Source organism: Rhinopithecus roxellana, chromosome 7 (assembly GCF_007565055.1).
Source record: "Rhinopithecus roxellana isolate Shanxi Qingling chromosome 7, ASM756505v1, whole genome shotgun sequence".
In the NCBI taxonomy this organism is placed as follows: Eukaryota; Metazoa; Chordata; class Mammalia; order Primates; family Cercopithecidae; genus Rhinopithecus; species Rhinopithecus roxellana.
In genome coordinates, this window is record NC_044555.1 from 71,346,840 (window position 1) to 71,370,055 (window position 23,216).

Below are 23,216 nucleotides of genomic sequence, written 5' to 3' on the forward strand. Positions count from 1 at the left end.
ATGTGTAAGTATATATGTGTGTATATACATGTATGTTTATATGTGTTTAATGCAAATGCTGAGATTTAAGTGCACGCATATCTATGAACATATCTATGTAAATTATGTGTATGTATATATGCACGTGTGTCTATGTGTGTGTATATTCAGTAATGGCCCTTTTCCAAGGGGGATGCGTTCAAAACTCAGTGGATACCTGAAACCACAGACAGTTCCAAACCCTTTATATACTATGTATTTTACTACATATATACACTTTTGATAAAGTTTATAAATTAGAGGCGGTAAGAGATGAACAATAACTAATAAAATAGAACATTTATAACAATACACTGTCATAAAAGTTACGTGAGTGTGGTCTCTTTCAAAATATCTCATTGAACTGTACTCGCATATTTTTAGACCACAGTTGTCCGCAGTACCTGAAACTGCAGAATGTGATTCCACAGATAAAGAGAACTAATGCATTTTATATGTATGTATACACACACACACATAGGAATGTATGAACACATTAAATGTGTTATAGATGTGTGTGGATATATGAGTGTGTGCGCACATATATATGTGTGTGTATATATGTTTAATGGAATTGGCATCTTCAGGAATTTAGGTATGTGATGTCTATGTATATATTTACATATGTAATATATATGGATATATGCATGTGTGCATATACAGTGAATATAATGTATACATGTACAGTCATGCATCACTTAACAATAGGGATAAATTCTGAGAAATGTATCATTAGGTGATTTCATCGTTGTGCAAACATCATGTAGCGGACTTACACAAACCTCGAGGTACAGCCTACAGTACCCCTAGGCTCTATGGTATAGCCTAGTCCTTCCAGACTACAAACCCATGCAGCACATGACTGGAGAGAAGACCCTAGGCAACTGTAACACAATGGTATTTGTGTATCTAAACGTATCTAAACATAGAAAAGGTACAATAAAAACATGGTATTATAATCTCATGAGACTATCATATATGCTATTTGCATTTGTCCAAAATGTTATGCTGTGCATGACTCTATACATAATGCATATATAGGATATGTACATGTATATACATATATAATGTACACATACATGTACATATATGTGTGTGGGTATGTATTTCTCATGTGTGCCTTCACAACATGATTGAGGCAAACATCTGAAGAATTTAGGAGTTCACATGTGTCAGAGAGTCCCGGTCATTGCTATCTTTCTTTCTCTGATACTTAGCTAGGATTATCACAACATGCAAAGCCTTGACTTACAAGTGTTTGCCGTGTTAACTTCTTGGTGAAAAGATTTGGGCTATGAGGATATACTATCATGTTATCCATCAAGTTCTCCTGTCTAGTAGGGGCTAGTTTCCTCTGAACATCTTCCATTATGAAAGGGGAGCAATGCATGTGCGTGTCCCTTAAGGCTACTGTGAATGTCAAATAAGATTGTGATGGTTGGATGCACAGGAAGGATTTGACAAATGGACCTCCATTGGTATGATAGTGATTTTCTGCCTCTTGAGTTTCATTCAGCAGAATTTCTTGCTATCACTTGAAGGTTTACTCACCTAAGGCTATTTTAAAGTGTTTTGTCAACCACAATTCAAAACACAGTGACACAAGAATGAGCAGGGGTAGAAATAACAAATCCAAACACTCCGTTTCAGGCAGTGTCATCTGAGGCGCTTCACCAAACAGGGCTTGGTTTTCCAAAATGAGGCCAGCAGAGCCTCCTCAACTGTGCAGCTGGCCAAAGCTAAAGAAATCATCCCATTACCAAATGTATGTATCCATTTGTAGCCTATGTCAGCTGCAGCACTTAGCTTTTACAAAGAAAAAGGCATTCAAAGAACAACAAAAGTAAATAAAACACGCCACCTACCAAGAAAGAATGGACGCATAATTATTTGCACAAAGCATTAGAAAATACTGTGATATTTTATTATTAAAAATGCTGCTGAAAAGTTTATACATATGTGTCCGGCCATATATATCTTCTATCATTACTTAAGGCAAAATAAAAAACAAAATTGCAAAATAATAACCCAAGGAACCATTAAACCCTGCGTGCCTTTGAAGATCAAGAATAAAAGCCTAGGAAAGGATTTTTTTTTTCTTATTTTTCTCTTTTTTTTTTCTTTTTTCTCTTTTTCATAGATAGCAAGTATATTTTTTTCTCATAGAACTCTATGAAGATTCTATAACTTCTTTCCATGTAGAAATAAGATATCATTTAAGATGTACTAAATCACTTTTGATCATAATCCCCTGTAAAAGCTAAAGTTATTCACTTAACAGGAACTCTGTTTTTCCTTATTCAAATGTCACAAGCCTGACGCATTACTGTACATATTGCTAGCAGGAGACAATTGGAAATACTAAACAAATACTGGAATTCACATTACAGACAGACGAAACCAGCATGGGTGCCACACATCACTTCCTTTGTAGTTTCACGGAGAGCCTATTTGTGGTTGCTCAGGTGGGGTCATACACTGCTTGCAGAAATGGCCTGATCATAGCTCTATGAAACAATGAATTGGGAATGAAATCTTACCATGACACCTCTCTGTAGGAAAGAAATGTTGCTTCACGTGTGCTAAGTTGAGATAATAATATTTCACATATTTATATACAGAGAATCACTCTCAAATTTAACCCAAGATAAGCAATAGGATTTGGGGATGACTTTTATGCATTTCTAAAAACACTTTTCTTTTTTCTAGAGGTCACTCTCAAACACTGATACATCACTATAGTTTGAGTGTAGGGATTCAGTAATCAAAGGCTGTTATTGCAAAAGAGCCAGGCAGCTGGACAATTTTTATGAGGAATGTCCACTTTAGCAGAGAGATTTAAGACTGGATTTCTAGAATAACCCACAATGGAGCCGAGGGACATGATCTTCAAATATCTTTGGCTACTGTTTCTTGGTAATGCAATAATTTTTGAAAGACAAAATATAAAGTAACCATTGCTACTATGTTTCCTTCCACCTTATAACACTCAAAACTTTCCTGAAAATGAGAAGAGAAATGAGAAAATGACAAGCTATTGGAAAGACAAATCTCTGATCCCTAGGTCACCAATTTAAAATGGGTGAATAATTTCCATTCAATGTCTTCTCAGTGAAGTTATCCTAATTTCCCAGAAAACCCATGCAAAGCAGTTTTAATGTTCTATCCTTTTCTTCCCCCATTCTTCTATAATATTCATCGTTTGGTGACCAGATATACAAATTCACAAAAAGTGATATTTTCAGACAATCATTTGTTTGATCCCATAAATGATGTAAAAGATTTTTAAAAACCTGCCTACTGATAAATAAGGGACCGAGTGCTTAAACAAAAAGGAAAGACACATGTCTTCCTTCAATCTGATTAGCTAAGCTGAGCAGGTACTTCATCGGCCAAACCCGCCCGCAGCTGCTAGGGAACACAGAGCCGTATTTACTCCAAGGGGCATAGCCCCACCAAAGGCAAGCTTTCTTCTTTTTTTGGCAGGGCCCTGAAATGGGAAGCAACTCTTCCTAAACATATTCAAAGGGCCACAGCTACAGAATGGGACTTGTATTTTTGTTTCTCCCTGCTGATTCTCTGTGTGTGCATGTCTCTAATTTAACAAGCTGTAAATACATTCCACTTTGGGGACCCATCTCTGTACTGCAATTTCATGAAGGCTAACACATACGAGTCAAAGTTTTTCAAAACAATGGTCTCCTAAGAATGCTCTTGCATGCACCTGTGCAACCTGACGGGGGAAATAGGCCACACAGACCGTCTGGGTCTTCTGTGGGACATCACATCCTCCTACAAATGAGAATCTCATGTAAGAAAATCCCACGTCTTTGTTTACCACAAGTAATTAAGAAGAAAAGCCTCTTTTGTTGGGGAGGAAACAGAGCTGATATGACTAATGTGTATATATATATTTATATACATACAGAGCACAATGAAAAGCACAACCTTGCTAAAAGCTCTTTCAAAGTGAAAACACCAATAAAAGCTTTTTTTCTTGTTTGTCTGTTTGTGGTTTTGTTTAAACTCACAGCTATATACATTTTTAATTTTTACAAAGTTTCTTAAATATAGTTCAGGCTGGCAAAACACCTCTTTGCACAGAACCATACAGATTTCACTGCATAGTCCATTCTTTTATTTTAATAATAACTTTCTACGTTTCCTTCTCTCTGGATTACAGCTCCATGTGCTGGGCAAAAGCCCATTGACGCTTTCTTCACTTAAGGAGAGCCATCCATTGTGTGGCACAGAAAGAAATGTTTAAATTTCCACTGTAATTAAAAAATATTCAGTGTCCTTGGGTGAGTTTCAGAAGTATCAGCTGCTTCCATGATGTTGGAAACACCCAGGTCCTTGAAATGGTGATGTCCTATCACACTAGACATCGGTTGGAGTGGTAGAGATCTTAAAGCAGTATTTTAACAGAAATGTGTACTTTTCACATTTCATAGGGTCAGAAGTCGATCTCGTAATACTGGAAAACACCAACGAGAAGGGTCTGCTGGGATGGGATGACTGCCTTTTTGCATTTTTGTCTTAAGTCAGTGGGACAAAAACATTCCTGGTTTGGAGACTTTCTTTCTCTCTTTCTTTATCTCTTCTATGTTGCTGAGCAGGTGGTGCAGAGGGATAGGAGGGGAAATACGGCAAAGCTATACTCTAGTGGTGGAATGTCCGTGGGGTAAATTTGTACTGTTTTGTCCTCCACTGAAGGTGTTAAAAGTGTGCAAAGGCTGCATCCCCGTCAGTGTGTTTGGAATCATGGTGATGGTGTTTGGCGTCATAAGTGGGATGTCATCTGGCGACCGGCGCAGCGTGAGGGTGTAGTCTGGTGGGCAGGTGAGCCTCAGCGTGTCGTGTGCCTGCAGCGACTCACACTCGTGATCGTGTTCCAGCTGCTTCATCTGCAGAGACATGATCTCTTCGTTCTGGATGTGAGCGATATCATTTGTGGTGTTTCTCTGGGGACTCGAGCGCCTGTGAGTCTCATGGCGCCTCTTGTCCTTTTTGTAGTACAGCGCCGCAAAGGCTAAAATGTTGAGGAAGAGGAGCGATGCCCCGACGGCAATGGTGACACTTAATTCAGTGGAATAATCCCGTTTGGTTTCAATGAGGACAGTTGTGTCCTCGGGTCCCGTTTTGTGAGGGTCCTTAGAGTGTTTGGGATTGTTGGCAGGAGTGATTGCTGGGCGTTTGGTCGTTGGCCATATCTTGGCAGGAGATCGGCGGGTACCATAGGGAAATGATGTCATGTCTGGAGGAGGAACCTTTGTGGTTGTTGAAACATACTGGAATATCTCGTTCAAGTTGTGCAAATGAGGAACGAGTTCCAACCAGAAAGCCACTTTCGTTGCCCGGTAGTGATCTCTCACTCTGGGTTTCAAGCCTATATGCAGATAGAGCTGGTCTTTGGGATTATACTTGGACCAGGCCACTTCTTCAAAGCGGTTGGGTTTTGTGTGAATGAACTTGGTATCCTGAGGAACTGGTTGATTTGGATCACTGGGGATAGAAGGAAGAAAAAAAAGAAAGGTCATACCCTTCCACATGTGACATGAAATTATCTTAAACCAATAAATCAGGAAGTTACAATCTGCTCTTCATATATATTTTTCAATGAGCACAAAATACCCAAGCAGCAAAGGTACATTCTGCTTTAATCCTAGACATGTCTACCATGTTGTCTTTTCCTTTAAAAATTGCTTATTTTTCTTTTAAATATAAACCCTGATAGCAGTATTATGGCATTTTTATAACATGTCTACTATTTTTTAAGGCATCAAATGATCTTCAAAAATAAAGGGTAAAAAGGAAAACTAAGTGTCTCTAGGAACAATTTCAGTATTTCAAGTTTCACTCTTTTGAACTGTAAAACTCATCCAGGAGTGATTTGCTCCAAAGGGACATTTGGCAAGGTCTGGAGACATTTTTGGTTTTCGTAGATGAAGTGTTGTTCTATGAAGGGTGGAGGTCAGGGATGCCACTAAACACCCTCTGGTGCACAGGAGAGACCCCCACATCAAGGAAGTTATCTGGACCCAAATGTTAACAGTACTGAGGTTAAGACCTGTAATCCCAGCACTTTGGGAGGCCGAGACGGGCGGATCACGAGGTCAGGAGATCGAGACCATCCTGGCTAACACGGTGAAACCCCGTCTCTACTAAAAATACAAAAAAATTAGCCGGTCTTGGTGGCGGGCGCCTGTAGTCCGAGCTACTCGGGAGGCTGAGGCAGGAGAATGGCGTGAACCCGGGAGGCGGAGCTTGCAGTGAGCCGAGATCGCGCCACTGCACTCCAGTCTGGGCGACAGGCTCCGTCTCAAAAAAAAAAAAAAAAAAAAAAAAAAAAGAAATGGGGAAATGGGCATTCTCTTTCTTGCTCAAGAATTTCTTTGGAAGTAAATGAATAAATGTTGCAGTTTTAGCAATGAAAATTGGTATTAACAGTCAAAAATTGGTTTTATAATTACAAAATGTTTGTAAACAGGCACATACACCATGTGTCTGCTCTCTATTTGAAAGTAAAATACCTAGTCTTTCAAAATACCTTTTGAAGACTAAGTCCGGAAAACATGAAAGCACACTATGTTAGCTGTAAGAAGTTTGCTAAAATGGTACATATAGTTATGATGAGGTTAACATGTTTAAGATAAATAAGACACCCGGAAACAAGCTGAGGGCTGTTACAGATGCTAAGTTGTGCTTGGAAACTATGAGCCAAAGAATTATTATTATTTGCACAAGTGGGCACAGGTAGAAGGAAAATCATAAAAATTTGGAGATAATTCATAAAACATAGGGCCTTTAATAAACATCTTTGCAACCAACTCTCTTAGGATAACACTTCCTCTTCAAAAAACAAATTGCCAAATGCTAATTTCTTCCATTTCTTAATGGTTTGTAAAATAAGCTACAAAACAGTCACATCTTAAGGTTTATTTGTTATAAGAAAGATTTGAGATTACGCATGGTAAAATGTTATGTACTAGTTAGCACTGAACATTCAGATGTGATGTGCAGACCCAGGCAAGCAGGGAGTTGCAACATTCTGATCAATGGCTCCAGGTGTGAGCTAAGATCTATCTTCCAGGTAACTTCTCCTTGGCGGGACTTTTGTGACACTGCCTCCAACCATTGGATGGCCTGCATGGCAGAAGGCTGCAGGACCAAGGAAGATCATGTATCTGTAGCCATTACCAGACATTGTGCAGGATCCAAACAATATACTTGACTCAGAGGTGCCACATTTGCTAAAGGAAGATTTTATCCCCTCAGTCTGAGTCTGTGGTGATGATAAATCATTTCCCTGTATTCAACTTTCTGCAGCTCTGGCTAGTTAACAGCTGTGAAAACTTGAGCAAGTTTTCCAGCCAGTATTGGCCTTAACTTACTCCTCTACACGGTGGATGAGAATATCAGGGTTGGAGGTAAGTGATGAAGGTTGAAAGATAATGACAAAATGTCTGGCATATGGTAAGAATTCAGGAAATATTATCCCCTCTCTTTCGATATAAAAATTAGAACACCTACAATATTGCAAGAGAGGGAGAACTAGGGAGTGATATATTGTGTATCAGAGTACATACTGTATTTCTATATTGCATACATTGTACAGTGTATAAAAGTATATTGTATATTACATACTATATACAAGTACATTGTATACCACAGTTTATACTGTATACTAACTGTATACTATATGCAGTATATATATGTGTGTATATTATGTGGGTATATATGTGTATGTGTATATCTATAGATATAGATATAAGATGTATAATGTAATACAGAAGAAAAAGGAAGTTGACCTCTACCTTTTAGTTGAATGCACACTAACTGCTGTGTTTTCACTTTACTAAGAGGGTCAAAACAAATATATATAATCTCATAGGTTCTAATACCATGAGTTTTCTTATTTACTGATAAACAATATATTTGAAAAGTCTTCTGTTTTTTTATTTATCGTACATGTATTCTTATATGGTTTTGAAAAAATGTTGGATTCAATGCAACATCTTATGTTTCTTGTGCTTCTTTAAGCTTTCTGAAATAATTTTAAAATTTTCAGTTATTTAATGTGTGTTGAAAGAAAAATAAGTGAATAAATGTTTTAGGAAAAAAATCCACTAATATTAGTTATTGATTTTTAATATTCTAAAGAAACAAATGGAAGTGAAGATTCCACCTTTTTTCCATGGATCCAATTTTACTGACTTGGGTCTATTAGATGTGTGGCTGTATCATCTATTATGCAGTGAGCATCTAGGAGACGGAGTATTCTGTTCATTTTGGGTACTAGGCTATTTTTGAAGGAACTCAGGGTATATTTGAAAGGTAAAGAAAACACATTTAATTTGTTCTTGAAGAATAAAGCAGAGGATTTGGAAAATCCACATAAGTGAGCTGCCGCCTGATACGGTCTGTCTATTAAAGATCTCAGAGATGCACAGCCAGAATTCTCAAACCCAGATAAACTTGTGGAGATTATGATAGCCCAAGTCATTCTCCCTTACCAAACCCTCCAGACAGTGAGACCTAGATGTGGGGTATCAGTGTTTTGTTTTTTAGATTTTATTCAGCATAAGAACTGTTTAAACTCCTGTGAGTAAAATTAAAGATTGTAATGACTGAGGATAGAAACACAAGTTGGTCTCTCCAGTAAAAGACTCAATGCATGTCTCTCTCCTTATCCCCCAGCACCTCACACAGCCATTTCCCTCTGCCCTGTTTTATTTGAGATGTAATCTTGGCAGCAGAGACTCAAGTGCATTTCTAAGGTCTAGTTCATTTCTTTAGCTGGAGATGGATACAGTACTATGATCTCTCTAAAAATGTCTGTGAATCCTCTCAGCTGTTCCTTTAAGTAACACAGGTTTTCCTTATACCCAAAACATTGTTCGCAGTTAATGATCTGTTACCAAGCTAGGTTATTATGCATTCAGTGACTCCTCTGCCACACCAGGTGGGGATGTTCATTCATTCAGCTTAAAATCCCTTTTTGGTAATAAAGGTTGCCTTTACAGCCAGAATTATGCTGCAACTCTGTAACCCATCCCCACTAAATACCTCACTGTAACTTCTTTCTTTCCCAAAGATTTAACAAGAGTTGAATATAAATTAATCATAGGATACCAGCACATTCAAAAGCAGTGATTGCATCTGATGCAAACAGGATAGAAATCAATCTGCCGTCCAAACCCCAGATTTGGTGGAACAACATAAAAAAATCAAAATATGTGTTGACCTGATTTTCCATTACAAAACTCTCTTCTCATTTCTGACTTCCAATAGCACATAAGGTCTTCTACTATATTATTATAATGTATCGTTTGATTACTTTAAAGCACTGTTCTTTGTCATACCTTATAAATAAACCAAGATTCCTCTACTCCTTTTTGTCCATCTCTTTCCACACAGACCTCAAAATGAAAGAATCCTGGATCAATGAGCACCTAAATTGTGTTGATCAGCTTGGACAAACCCCTTTTCTCCTATTCCCAAAGCAATTTTACAGGAAAAGGACTTTAATGCTCTAGAGTCCTTTTCAAACTTTAGAGTTAGTTTTCACTCTTCCTTGACGCTGCTCAGAGTCAAGGAAAGATGCACTTTTCCAAAAATGGTCTCAATCTACCTTATTTCTACAATGCCTCTGCATGTTTGAGCTTACACGGTTCTCTTGCAGCATGATTTTAGTCCTCTGACCTGGACTAACATTGAAACTCCTCCTTGCTACAGGGGAGAATCCGCTCAGGCACAGGCCTGGGCAACTGCTTCCCTATTCAAAACAGTAATAAAAAAGAAATAGCAAGGATTACTCGAGGCCCTGGCATTCACTGATTTCAATATCCTGTCTTGATCAAGGTTTTCATAATTTAGAGCCTCCACAGGGACTTCCTCCTCATTTCTACTATGTGTACTCGCTGACTCCGCCTTTCTGAGATGGGAGAGCCCTCTCACCTAATGCTACCATGAAAATATACAGGTGACATGATTTATAAGCAAGGATCCAATTGTCCCTCCCTTCCTCCTTCTTTCCTTCCTCCCTCCTCCCTTCCCCTCATTTCTCTTTCTTACCCTCCTTTCCCCTGTTTTCCTTCTTTCCCTCCCTCCCTCCCTTCTTCCTCTCCTCCTCCATCACTTTTTCTTTTTCCTCCCTCTTCCTTCTTTCCTTGCTTCCTTCCTTCTTTTTCTCTCCCTCCATTTTTTCCTTCCCTCCCTCGCTACTTTCTTTCCTTCATCTCGTTTCTCCCTCCTCCCTCCCTCTCTTGCCTCTTTTCTTTCTTTCCTTTCCTTCCTTCCCTCTTTTCTTCCTTCCTCCATTCCTTCCTTTCACCTTCCCTCCCTTCTTCCTTCCCTTCTTTCCTTCCTCTCCTCCTCCCTTTCCCTCCTTCCTCCCTTCCTTCACTCCTTTCTTGATTCCCTCCCTCCCTACTTTCTTCTCTTCTTCCCTCCCTCCCTCCTTCCCTCCCTTCCTTCCTTTGTCCCAACTCTCTTTCCTTCATTTCCTCCCTCCTCCCTTCCTTTCTTTTCTTTGCCATTAACATCCCAACATAATTTTTCTGTGCCCACCCTAAATCCAAAGGTTTATGTATACCAGGTATACGTGCCTTCAAACCTAGACTAAAGGTCAGAACCAACTGCTTTGAGATGTCTGCATAGAAGCATCCAGACACCATCCTCCTCATCTTGGCAAACACGTGCGCCATCGGGAGACTGTGCCGTGCCTGCAGGTTTAGAACGCCTGACATAACGCCCACTGAGAGTGGTGAAGCATGTCCTGGCACAATGCGATCCTCTCTCCACGGCACCGTGTAGTGACAGACACGCTGGGAGCTATTCTTGTTTCCTCCTGTCACCTCCAGTGCTGGAAGGGAACAGTGATGGTATGCAGAAATATGCCCTCCTGTTCTGTGAGTCATTGTCTGAGTGTGTGCTCTGCAGAACGGCGTTAAACTTGGCAGCTCACACGATGACAACAGATAAGGTGCATCCCATACTTTCTCCTTACGGGCATCAGGTTGGTTCGTTCTCTGCACCTGGTGACCAGGGAATCCTTCTCTGCCCTGGAGTGATCGGGCCACCACCCAATTTACAATAAACAACTAGCAACTGCAACTGAGGTCCTTGTCATCCACTGACGAATACCTAGCTCACCAGACTGTGGCCGATGGTGAAATTCCCCATTTCCTTCTTTTATGGAGCTGCCATGGAGGTGTGATCACTTCATCTATTTGTATTTGAATCCACACGTTGCATTTCACATGGCATGTAAGTTCTGAGTAACTTGCTTGAGGAATCATTTGAGTCATTCTAACACCTTTCCAATGAATTAAAAGAGCTCACGGCATTAATACACTCAGTGTTATTTCAGGGATGTTTCCCACGGGCGGAAGAAACAAAAATAGAGACTTCAGACGGACTGACATTCGAGCTCTGGGTACCTCAATGAACTCTCTCTACCAGCAGCTTTTGATTTCAGTAGCATCAGAGTGTTTCTCCAAGTTCTAGCAGTAATTCCTTCCTCATCTCTTCCAGTCATGTCAGGGTCTTCATGAAAGCTAGAAGAACCCTCAACACAGACCATAAATGGCAACATGAATGTATTCCCTAAATGCAGGGGGGAAACCACAGGCTCTAAGCCAAGTGGTTTCAAGAAACAGATTCATGGCATTAAAAAGTACTCAATAACAGAGAGATCACTGTGGTATTCTCACGGCTCTCTCAGACCTTCATGATGTCTTGGTAAAAGCATCCATTTGGTGCCAGCAGTGATAACGATCACCTCATGGAACTAATTAACTTCCTTTATCTTTTTCTGTCTTTTTTCCTTTTTTAATAATGAGAGAGCCAGTCTCAGTCTCACAGCCCTTGGGAGTCAGGAAGAGTTAATGAGAATTTAACAGCATTATTTAGATTTCACTATTGCTTTAATGGTTCTATAAAATGTATGAGGAATGATTCTAGCTTTCCACTTAAGATAATCATATAAAGTTTATTTTCAAATCATGTAAGGAGGAAAAGAAAAAGCATATGGTTTTAATGAAAGTAAGTAAAGAGAGTGTTTACAGACCAAGTCAGTAATACCTTTAGATGCCAATGTAGTGAAGATTGAATGAGTATAGCCATGTTGATGGAAGTCTTTAGGCTTCAAGAAGATGAAATTCTCTGCAAGGGCAGACACCGCTTATCTTAGTGCTGTCACAAAAGAGGGCCTGGCCCTGGCTTCACAAGGTATTAGAGATTGAATACTGTCTCCCCGTAAAGTAAGATACGCTGAAGTCCTAACCCCAGTACCTCAGTATGTGAGCTTATTTGGAAATAGAGTAACTGCAGATATGATTATTTATGTTAAGATGAGGTCATACTGGAGTAGGGTGAGCTTCTAATGCGCCTTGGCAGATGCTCTTATAGGAAGACAGACATGTGGAGACAGAGACACACAGGGAGGCCGTAAGATGACAAACACACAGAGTGGAGTGGTGCAGCTGCAAGGCAGGAATGCCAAAGTCTGCACCCAAACACGAGCAACTAAGAAGCAGCAAGGAAATACCCTCCTATAGCTTTTGCAGGGAACTTGGCCCTTCCAGCACTTTCATTTGCAACTTCTGGCCTTAGGAAGTGTAAACCGATAAATTTCTGTTGTTAAACAATACACACTTTTTGGGCTTTTTTGTTTGTTTTTTTTTAAGACAAAGGTTTCGTTGTGTCACCCAGGTTGGAGTGCAGTGGTGCAAACATGGCCCACTGCAGCCTTGACCTCCTGTGCTCAGGTGATCCCTCTGCCTCAGCCTCCTGAGAAGCTGAGACTCTCGGCCTATGCTACCATGCGCAGCTGAATTTTTTCATTTGTTTTGTAGAGATGGACTCTCACTATGTTGCCCAGGCTGGTCTTAAACTCGTGGCTTCCTCAGGCGATCCTCCTGCCTTGGCCTCCTAAAGTACTGGGGTCACAGGCATGAGCCACTGCACCCAGCACAGCCATATAGTATTTGATACTCTGGTAACAGCAGCCCTAACAAACTAATGAACAAGGTTGATTTTTTAAAAAAAAGTATAATTTGATTTCAACAATTTATTCACACAAGAAAGAACCTTTCAGTGATAGACAAGCATTTCCATCAAATGTGGGTCCCTCCTCCCTTCTCCTCCAGGTAGCCTTTCTCAGACCAAATCTACAAAGTCTGATTATTGAAAGTTGGTATCCAGGTGATACCTTTTCCACTACAAAAACATGCTGTACTTTTGCCAAGAGCACAAAACATTCTGAAACCACTCCCCACCCAAACCGCTTTGGAATCTTCAGTACAGTACGCCAGCTGCTAAACACACAGGCATTGAAACCACCAGCATCCCCAGATCTTCTAAGGATTACTGTGCATAACTCATGCGCGGCAGGGCCACTGCAGTCTCAGAGCTTCATTCCGCATGGGAAGATTGACCCTCCCTGGGCGCCAGGCACATCTCTCTCTCTCATTCAGTGTAAAGAGGCTCAGGGTGACAATGGAGGCACACACTGCTAGAACAGAATGACACCCCATCCATTTCCACAGTTACATTATTAGACAAGAGAAAATGAAAAGATGCCACAATGTTTGGAGCTATTTAGGATGTTTTGGGTTCTTTTCTCCCATGGTTTGCAGAGAATCCGCTCAGCAGAATATTGGCAGACTCTGTTGTATATGTGCTTTTTGTATATTTTATAGTTTCTACTATATTTAGGCCAATAAATGAGCTTTCCTGTGAGATACACATATATGTGTGTTTGTGTACGTGTGTTTATATATGCAAGCCATATAGCAATATGATACAAATATCATATTTTATTTGCTCTATCTCTATAGCTATTTATATAGCAAAGAAAATACAAATATGTATTTGTGTGTGTATATACATATTTGTATTTGTATATATAGTATATATACTATATATTGTATTTGTATATATAGTATATATACTATATATTGTATTTGTATATATAGTATATTTATTTGTATTTGTATATACAAAATATTTGTGTGTATATATATACAAATATATATGTACTATATATTATACATATGGGAATGTCTATATTTTTATAGAGACGTTAAATATATATAGGAATATATATTTATATTTCTGTATAATTATTATGATATGTGTTTTCATTCCTATGGCCAGGCAATCAACACAATTCCCCAAGTGGTGCATGTGCTGTGATACCCTCACAAATTAACAAAAGAGATATGGTTGAAATTAGACTTAAAACTCTGTAATCAGGGCTGGTGTGGTGGCTCACACCTGTAATCTCAGCACTTTGGGAGGTTGAGTTGGGAAGATCGCTTGAGCCCAAGAGTTTGAGACCAGCTCGCGTGACACAGCAAAACCCTGTCTCTAACAAAATAAAATTAGCTGAGTAAGGTGGTGTGCACCTGTAGTCCCAGCTATTCAGAAGGTTGATGTAGGAGGGTCTCTTGAGCCCAGGAGTTTGAGAGAAGCCTAGGCAGCATAGCAAACTCTGTGTCTACAAAAATCCATGTGAGGGCATGGAGGTGCACGCCTGTAGTCCCAGCTACTCAAGAGGCTGAGATGATGAGAGGATCACATGAACCCATGAGTTTGAGCTTCAGTGAGCTATGATTGCGCCAGTACACTTCAGCCTAGGCAACAGAGTGAGACCCTGTTTCTATAAAAAAAAAAAACCCAACAACTAAAAATTAGCCAGGCATGGTGGCAGGCACTTGTAGTCCCAGCTACTCAGGAGGCTGAGGCAGGAGGTTGGCTTGAGCCTAGGAGTTCAAGGCTGTAGTGAGCTATCGTTGCACCACTGCACTCCAGCGTGGGCAACAGAGTGAGGCTGTGTCTCTAAAACAACAAGAACAAAAACAAAAACAAAACCGTTTAATCAGCTGTTAACAGAACCGTCATATATGTATGAGTCCTGCACCTGCAGGTAGGAACTCTGGAATTCCCAATGGGCAATTAGAACTCTAGTAAAAATCTGGTTTGACAGTTGTTTTACTCCTATAACACTTTAGGAGTAAAGAAAAAAATGAGTTCCATAGATGTTGCGGGAGAAGCTGCCTGTTACTGCGTGTGTAAGTGTGTATCTGTGTGTATATGTGTGCACGCATGTGTATGTGTGTGTACACATGTGTGCTCCTGCACATGCCAGTAGAAGGAACACTTATACTGAGGACCCAAACAAGCGAAGAGGACAGTGATACCACAACACGAGGAAGAACGTACCCAGTCTTGGCGAAGTTCGTCCAGTAGGTCATGACCACGGCGCTGAGCATGACATCGTTCTTGGAGAAATTACAACTGAAGAGCTCGGTGGGACCGACCATGGGGATGCCGAAGACATAGGGGACCTCATCGCCATGGGCCGAATCCGCCCAGCTGGGCTTCATTTCGCTTTGGCAGTGATGATAGAAGGCATAGAAGTAGGTGGGGGAGCCGTACTGCGCGTGCAGGTCGGCGGTGGCCACGGCGGGGGCCACCCACTGGTGGTCAGTGAAGAGAGCCACCAGCGTTTTCCGCCGCGTCTCCGGGTTTTCCTTATCGGCCCAGTCTGTGTACATGAACTTGATAGTTTCGCGCAAAGTGTCTTTCCCTTCAGGATAGCCGTAAAGGTTGTCCACGAAGTTGGACACGGAGAAGTCAAAGTCGTTGGGCGTCACACCGTCCTCGTTATCCACGATGCCATCCACAAACTTCAAGCCTTCCCCTTGGTTGACGCCCAGCATGATGTCGTAGTTGAGGAACTCGCCTTGCTCCATCAGGATCTGGGGGTCGTCTGGGATGACGTCGCCGTCAATCACGGGCCCGAAGGCTATGTGGTAGGTGGCTGGGGTGATGGTCTGCTGGATGAGCTCCTTGTAGTTCTTGTTCCGCAGGCATTCTACCATGTCCGTGGTGTCCAGCATGTTGCAGCCGACCTTGTCTGCCAATATCCGAGTGTACTTGGCCGGCTGGTAGTTCACTGCCCAGCTGGACAGGGCGGTGCCGCTCTGAATGATGGCCTTCTGGAAGAGACCTGCAGGTGCAAAATTGTGGACATGCAAATGAAAACCCGCAGGACAGAAACGCAGCTTTTACTGAGCAATGAAGGCTGTGATTGTCTCTCAGGCATGTGAATTTCTGGACGTAGTAGCATTCAACTCTGTCAGGGGACCTTTTACCCATTTTCATTTCGATTTCCCCTTCCCCCCTCCTCCTGAACATTCATTTTAGGCAACGTTATTCTACGCACACAGTCACACACACACACACACACACACACACACACACACACACACGAGTTTAAGGAAATGAAACCACATTTACACTTTTCCTGCACTGGTAAAATACATGTGATTTCTTTTTCCTTCCACAATCCAGTGTCGTTTTTGCTTCCTTGCCTCCAGATGCCATATATAAAAACTCCAACAGCAACTGCATTCCCCATTTCCAAGAAAAAAAAAAAAAATGCTTTAAGCTAGTAAAAGGTCAAAGGCCCTCTTGTCTCACAAGCAAAACTAGGTATCTCTTCATTATGGGAAAAAAAATAAATCCACTTGAATGAACTTCAGAGTGCTAATTCAGGAATGCATTTCTACTTCTACCTTGAGTCTAATGAAGATATTAAGATTTGGCAATTAAAATAAATACATTGAGTTAGCTATGCTTAAAGAAATCCTCAACTGGGTGCCTAAATAAGGAGTATTTTTTGAAGTCACTTCTTTCAAAACTACATCCATTGGAAACTCAGAGATGTGTATATTTTATTTTGCCACATATAAAAAATGCTTTGCTTGGTGAGAAATTTGAAAAAGCATGGGTAATTTTAGGAGTAAAATTCTGTGTAGCTTAAAATTCTCCATGAGTTCAGTCTACTACATGGATGTCCAGAAGTATAAAATCTGTATTTTTAACCACGACAGGACAAGAGAGGCGGGCTGTAAAAATCAGCATTCCATTTACGATCGCTTCCCGCCGTTTCCGTGGATCCCAGCCCGAGTCGGGCACTAAAGAATAAGGCACTCAGCTGTGAGTCCAGAAGTTCATGCCCTGTCGATTTTTAAGGTCACAGAAGCAATCAAATACAAGGAAAATATGATAGTCATCAGGAAGATGTGATTTTAAAGATTGGAGGACTGCCCAAAGATGACACACAGGACCGCAACTTGAAACCAATATGGCTTTGACCAAAATGTCATCAAAGCCATCTTGGGAACGTTTCTGTCAGAAATGTGCAAGTATTGACTTGAATGCTTGGTTCTGAAGATTATTTTAAAATGTCCAAAATAACAAAAACAAAAACAAAAATAACCAAAAAAAGTCAATATGTATTCAGTTGGATACTTTCAGTAGTTAAAACATTCAGAATTGGAAAAAATGCTGTGAGAAGTTCCTTTCCTGCCCTTCTCATAACTGAGGCAGTAGTGTATATATAAGTAACATACATAAAACATTTATTTGTATGTTAGGGAAGCAGTATAACTCCTGATAAGACTAAAACAGTTGGATAATGAAAAAAAATCACCCGTAATTCATACTTTAAAACACAGCTCACCTTAGCATAATGAGTATGCTAGGAGTTCACTTAATTCTTAGCTCTTTCCCCCCATTCAAATGTCTGTTTTGCATAGCTGAGCCCAATATTTATATAGCTATCTACACTGTGTTTTTCCAGCTGATGTAGATCTTAGGTAAATTCTTAAATTATTATCATTTTGAGTAAATACATATGGTTCATTATAATTTTCCTCTCCTTTTGATCTTGTAGCTTTTCATTTCATTCTTTGCTATGATACTAATACTGGGGTGAATATCTTCATAAAACTATCACTTTCCACGAGTACTTTGTCTTCATTAGATCACATAACCAGGCAAGGAATTCCTAAGGCAAAAGTCTGGGTATTTTTATTTTTATTTCAGACAGGGTATCACTCTTCTACCCAGGCTGGAGTGCAGTGGCGGGATCTCGGCTCGCTGTAGCCTCTGCCTTCCAGGGTCAAATGATCCTTCCACCTCAGCTTCCCAAGTAGCTGGGACTACAGATGTGTCTCTTTTTTGTAGAGACAGGGTTTCGCCATGCTGCCCAGGCTGGTCTTGAACTCCCGGACTCAAGCAATCCGCCCACCTCGGCCTCCCAAATTGCTGGGATGATAGGCAGGAGCCTGGCTTGCCTTTTTCATAATTCTTGATTATATTGATGGGCTGTTTAGAAGCATGCCTTGCAGAAATGACTGATGCAAAGGTATAATAATTTCCAACCTATTGACTTAAATAATTAACACCTCCCTCCAATTAATGTGGCCTACATGTGTTTGATTACTCCTAAAGTTGGTTCTGACTGCTTTCTAAATCTACAATTGTGATTATACCAATTGAGAAAAGTGAAAATCTAGGTATTTTCAAAAATGCCATATAAATCTCTCTACCAAAGGGTTCATCAGATTCTTCACTTTTCCTGTTTTTGAAATAAAGTTAATACAAACATGAGCCTTTCCTCTTATTAGCACTAGTAGGAGATCAAAGGCCATTTGGTCTCATGGGCAAAGCATTATGAACTAAAAACTCAAGGAATTCAGAGTTTGGAGGATTTTAGGAAACCCTCATCTGTCCTATCTTGGAAATTAAGACACTGAGGAGCATAGTGATCCAGAAACTTGTCCAGATGGTGCTGGAAGTGAAGAAAGTCCTGCAGTTACTCTAAAGAAACATGCTTTTTAATTTTATTTATTTATTTATTTATTTATTTATTTATTTATTTATTTATGTTGGGACAGGATCTCACTCTGTCACCCAGGCTGGAGTGGAACCTCACAGCTCACTGCAGCCTCAACATCCCTGGCTCAAGCGATCCTCCCACCTCAGCCTCCCAAGTAACTGGGACCACAAGCAAGCGCCACCAGGCCCAGCTGGTTTTTATTTTTATTTTTGTACAAAATAAAAGGGGTCTCGCTGTTTTTATTTTGTACAAAAGGGGTTGACCAGGCTGGTCTCAAACTCCTGAGCTCAAGCCATCCTCCCCCCTCAGCCTCCCAAAGTGCTGGGATAACAGCCATGAGCCACAATATCCAGCTGGTAACTTTAAAAATAATAATTCCAGAGGTCAAGGTGGGTCGACCACTTGAGGTCAGGAAGTTCGAGACTGGCCTGGTCAACATGGTGAAAGTCCATCTCTACTAAAAATACAAAAATTAGCCGGGCACAATGGTGGGCACCTGTAATCCCAGCAACTCGGGACGCTGAGGCACGAGAATCGTTTTGAATCCAGGAGGTGGATGTTGCGGTGAGCCAAGATTGTGCCACTGCACTCCTGCCTGGGAGACAGAGTGAGAGTCCCTGAAAAGAAAAAAAAAAATTCCATGAAGGTTTTGAGAACTTCAGGTTCAATCAGTGTGGTGCCATTCTGAAGACCACTGACGATACAGAACAAATTACAAAGCTGTCTTGATGACTGAGATGGCTATTAGGAATGTTCATTTGCACGTGGCCTGGTAACCCAGGGCTGGATCTGCTCTGCAGATTTTCCTGCTTCTTCCTTTTAGGCCACAGCCAAGAATTTGTGATCCTGCTTCCAGAACCAATTGCCTCAAATTCCTGTGGATTCCCCTATGAAGTCTCCCATCGGATACTGCAGGGAACCTCCTTCACAAAGGGACAGCAGGGAATCCACTGAGTGAGCCTCCGGGGAAAGCCTCAGTCACTCCTGCAGGGCTCAGGGGTGTGGCTGCCTATGCTGACCATTACTTAGGCAGCATAACCATCTGCCTAAGTGATTACTCCTGATCTTGAACTCCTGGACTCAAGCAATCCGCCCACCTCGGTCTCCCAAATTGCACATCTGGTTGGGTATGGTTGCCTATGCCGACTACCTGTCCAAGTGCACGTCTGGTTGAGGTAACATGATGCGTATGTGTTTTTGCGGTTTCCTCTTTCTCTGCTTTGCCAACATCAGCTTTTTCCAGGGTAACACCAGGGCCCCAGGGAGGGTTTGGAGCTCCCACGGGGATAAGCAGAGGACCTCAGGCTGACTGACCCAGCAAGGAGGTCCTTCCTAAAAGTCATATTTGCAGGAGAGAGAGGAAGGGAGAGGGGAAAGCGAACTGTGGACACCTCCTAGCGCTGCATGCTGACCTGACCAGGAACTAGGTCCTTTGCCGAAAGCCATATTTGCAGGAGAGGAAGAAAGGGAGGGAGAGAGAGAGAAAGAAACAAAGAGAGGGACAGAGGGAGAGGGGAGAAAGGGAGAGAGGAAAGGAGATAGTGAGGAAGAGAATGGGGAGACAGAGAGGAGAGAGAGGAAGGGGGGGAAGGGAGAGAGAGGAGGGGGGACAGTGCGAGGGAGAGAGAGAGAGGGAGGGGGGAGAGACAGTAGAACGAGGCGAGAGAGAGAAAGAGAGAGTGAGAGACAGAGCAAAAGAGAGAGAGGGAGTGGGAGAGAGGGAGAGGGGAGGAGGACATAGAGAGGGAGAGAGACAGAGAGGGAGAGAGAAGAGTGGGAGGGGAAGAGCAAGAAGAGATGGAGGGAGACAGTCAGGGAGAGAGACACTATTCCTCTGGGTAGAATCTACTTCTAAATGAGTACACCAGACATGTTTCAATATTTCCAGAAGATTTAAAGAATTAATATGAATTAGAGAAGTGACTTTTTAAAAAACATGTGGCTAAAAGCCCTGATGGTTACAAAATCTATACACCCGCATCCCTTATCCACATACTCTCTCTTCCGTATCACTCTTACTAAGTTGTAGCTAGAAGTTAATAAAATTTCAAATAGTCAAATACAGTCAGAATAGCAAAAGAAACAAAAGTGTCGGGACTTCTAAAGTAGTTATTTTGTTCCAATCATTGTAACCAACACCTAATTGTCACACATTTAAATTAGGAGAAAAATATTGCTGACCAAGCATGGTGGCTCACATCTGTCATCCCAGCACTTTGAGAGGCCAAGGCAGGAGGATTGCTTGAGCCCACGAGTTTGAGACCAGCCCAGGCAAACACAGTAAGACCACTTCTCTATAAAAAATTTAAAAAGTCAGCCAGTAGTCCCAGGTATTCAGGAGACTGAGATGGGAGAAATCTTAAGCCCAGGAGTTGGAGGCTGCAGTGAGCTATGATCGTGCCACTGCACTCCAGCCTGGGTGACAGAGCAAATGGAACAAAAGCTGACTTAAAAGATATGAAGATGGATTCATCTGATCTTTTTGGCATTTTCTGTTGCCAGAGTGACTTCTAGCAACCCGGACGTGCATCTGAGATATGAACTCTGACCATTCATTTCTTGGTTCAGTGCATTAGACTGTCCACCCTGGGGGCACCATTATTACCTTCTGAGTAGTGGGACAGGGTCAACAGGCTGACACAGGAGGCCCCGGCCCCCGAGCCAAAGATGGTCACTCGCTTGGGGTCCCCGCCAAAGGCTCCCACATTCTCCTCGATCCACCTCAGTGCTTGAATCTGATCCAGGAGCCCATAGTTGCCTTTTGCTGCCTGGTCACCGGTACTTAAAAACCCTACAAAAGAACACAAGACATTTTTGGTGGTCAAATATAAAAAGTGCATACACATCTCTGCTATTTGAAAAGCTATCTCATAGCTTGTCTTCTTCATTCTCTCTCTCCTCAGCCCTCACCCCCACAAATTAGAGGAAGAACATGAGAAAAAATTTTGTGGCAGAAATAATTATAGAAATAATGGTTATTGTTTAGGTTGACGTTATGATACCATGGCATCTTTGGGTATACATGTGGCTAATATAGAAGGCAAAATGAATCTAAAATATTAATAACATGAAGCGATCCCAGAAGACGTCGTAAATTTTACTAGGTTCAAGGTATCATTTCTGTGCACATTTTCATTTTCTTTTTTGAAACCTGCAACAGACTCCTACAAGTAAGTTTTCAGGGAAAACAGTACGTGTGTGTGGGGTGGGGGTGGGGGGCAGTGGGTGTAAGTGCACATGTGTGTCTGTGTCTAAGAATATGTCCTTGTATATAAAGGCAGTGTGCGCCTGTTTTTCTCACCGAATTAGTTATTAACATTTTGTTTTAATTCCTTTTAACGCTTAAGAAACAAAGTAAGTTACAGACTCCACTAGATCCCACTCGCAAATAGTATGCCCCTCTATTTTCCTACATAGCAAAAATATGAGTTACATACAAAAAAAATGTAATTATTGAACCTCACCCAAAAGCTAATGAATATTCACATCTCCCCAACTGTTCCCAAAATATCAGGAGCTGGTCCTCCTTATTTTAAAAAGAAGGATTCTGTGAGTTGAGGATCTAGATTTTACTCAAGGCATACAATTCTTAATTTCTCCTTAGTAGTTGAAAAATGGCAATTTTGGTATTAATGATAGCAAAGTTACGAGTTAATCTGTTTTATTCTTTGTTCCTTTCGCATTGAAAAAACAGCTTGACTTGGAAAAACTGCTTTCCTCTGATGTTTTGGAGTCAGGTTTGGGAAGACATACACTCTCCTACTCAGATTCAAAACTAGGAATATTTTCTAAAGCATCCTGCAAGTTTAATTCACTGCATAAACTTTAACCCAACTTTATGTCCAAATCTGTACTGGATATGCCTTCCAAAAAGACAAAGAATTTTAAAAAGTTTTTTTTAACCATTTCGCATCCTTATTTGAGCCTTCCCCAAATACCCAACTATGGTATTTGCCCCTTCTATACAATTTCTTTTTTCCAAGAGCTATGCCATTCACTCATTTCAAGGGATGCTTAGTACATCATTATGGCCACCTGCAGTCATGTTTGCATGAAGACAGGCTGCTTTAAGCCCTAAAATAACATCAAACCAATTCCTCCAAAGCACATCCCTAACCAAAGTTGATGGCATTCCAAGGAGTGACTGAGTGCTGGTTTCTACTTTTAAAACAAAAAGAGTAGAGGATGAGGCTGCATGCCAATTGAGCCAACCAGCTTTTCTTCCATGAGCTTTCCTGAGCACCGGTGGAAAAATGCTCTGAGCTGGAAAGGAGGAAATGGCCAGGCTCCAAAGAAAGTCACAGGACGATTTTCGTTCAACAATGACAATAAAAATTCCAAGCCTGAATCAGGAGTCACCATCTCCTGCAGCTTCAAAGAGAGGCAGCGTTGCAAACTGCGAGGTTGGATACTTGAGACACATCCTACCAATGTGATCTTCTTTAAAGTTCAGAGGGATGTGACGTGAGATTAGCTACGATTAGTGGGTACGTTCAGA

At 41.2% G+C, this 23,216-nt stretch overlaps 1 protein-coding gene across 1 annotated transcript in view; it reads right to left on the minus strand.

Annotated features, from left to right (window-relative positions):
* Positions 1-1,906: 1,906 nt before the first annotated feature.
* The window catches only part of NLGN4X (neuroligin 4 X-linked), a 347,106-nt gene continuing 325,796 nt past the window's right edge, over positions 1,907-23,216 (minus strand). Inside the window, exons 4-6 of the mRNA XM_010381016.2 lie at positions 21,324-21,509; positions 15,250-16,039; positions 1,907-5,523 (exon numbers count right to left, since the gene is read on the minus strand). Coding sequence (XP_010379318.1) covers positions 4,674-5,523; positions 15,250-16,039; positions 21,324-21,509 — 1,826 coding nt within the window. The 3' untranslated portion in view covers positions 1,907-4,673. The remainder of the gene's footprint in view (positions 5,524-15,249; positions 16,040-21,323; positions 21,510-23,216) is intronic.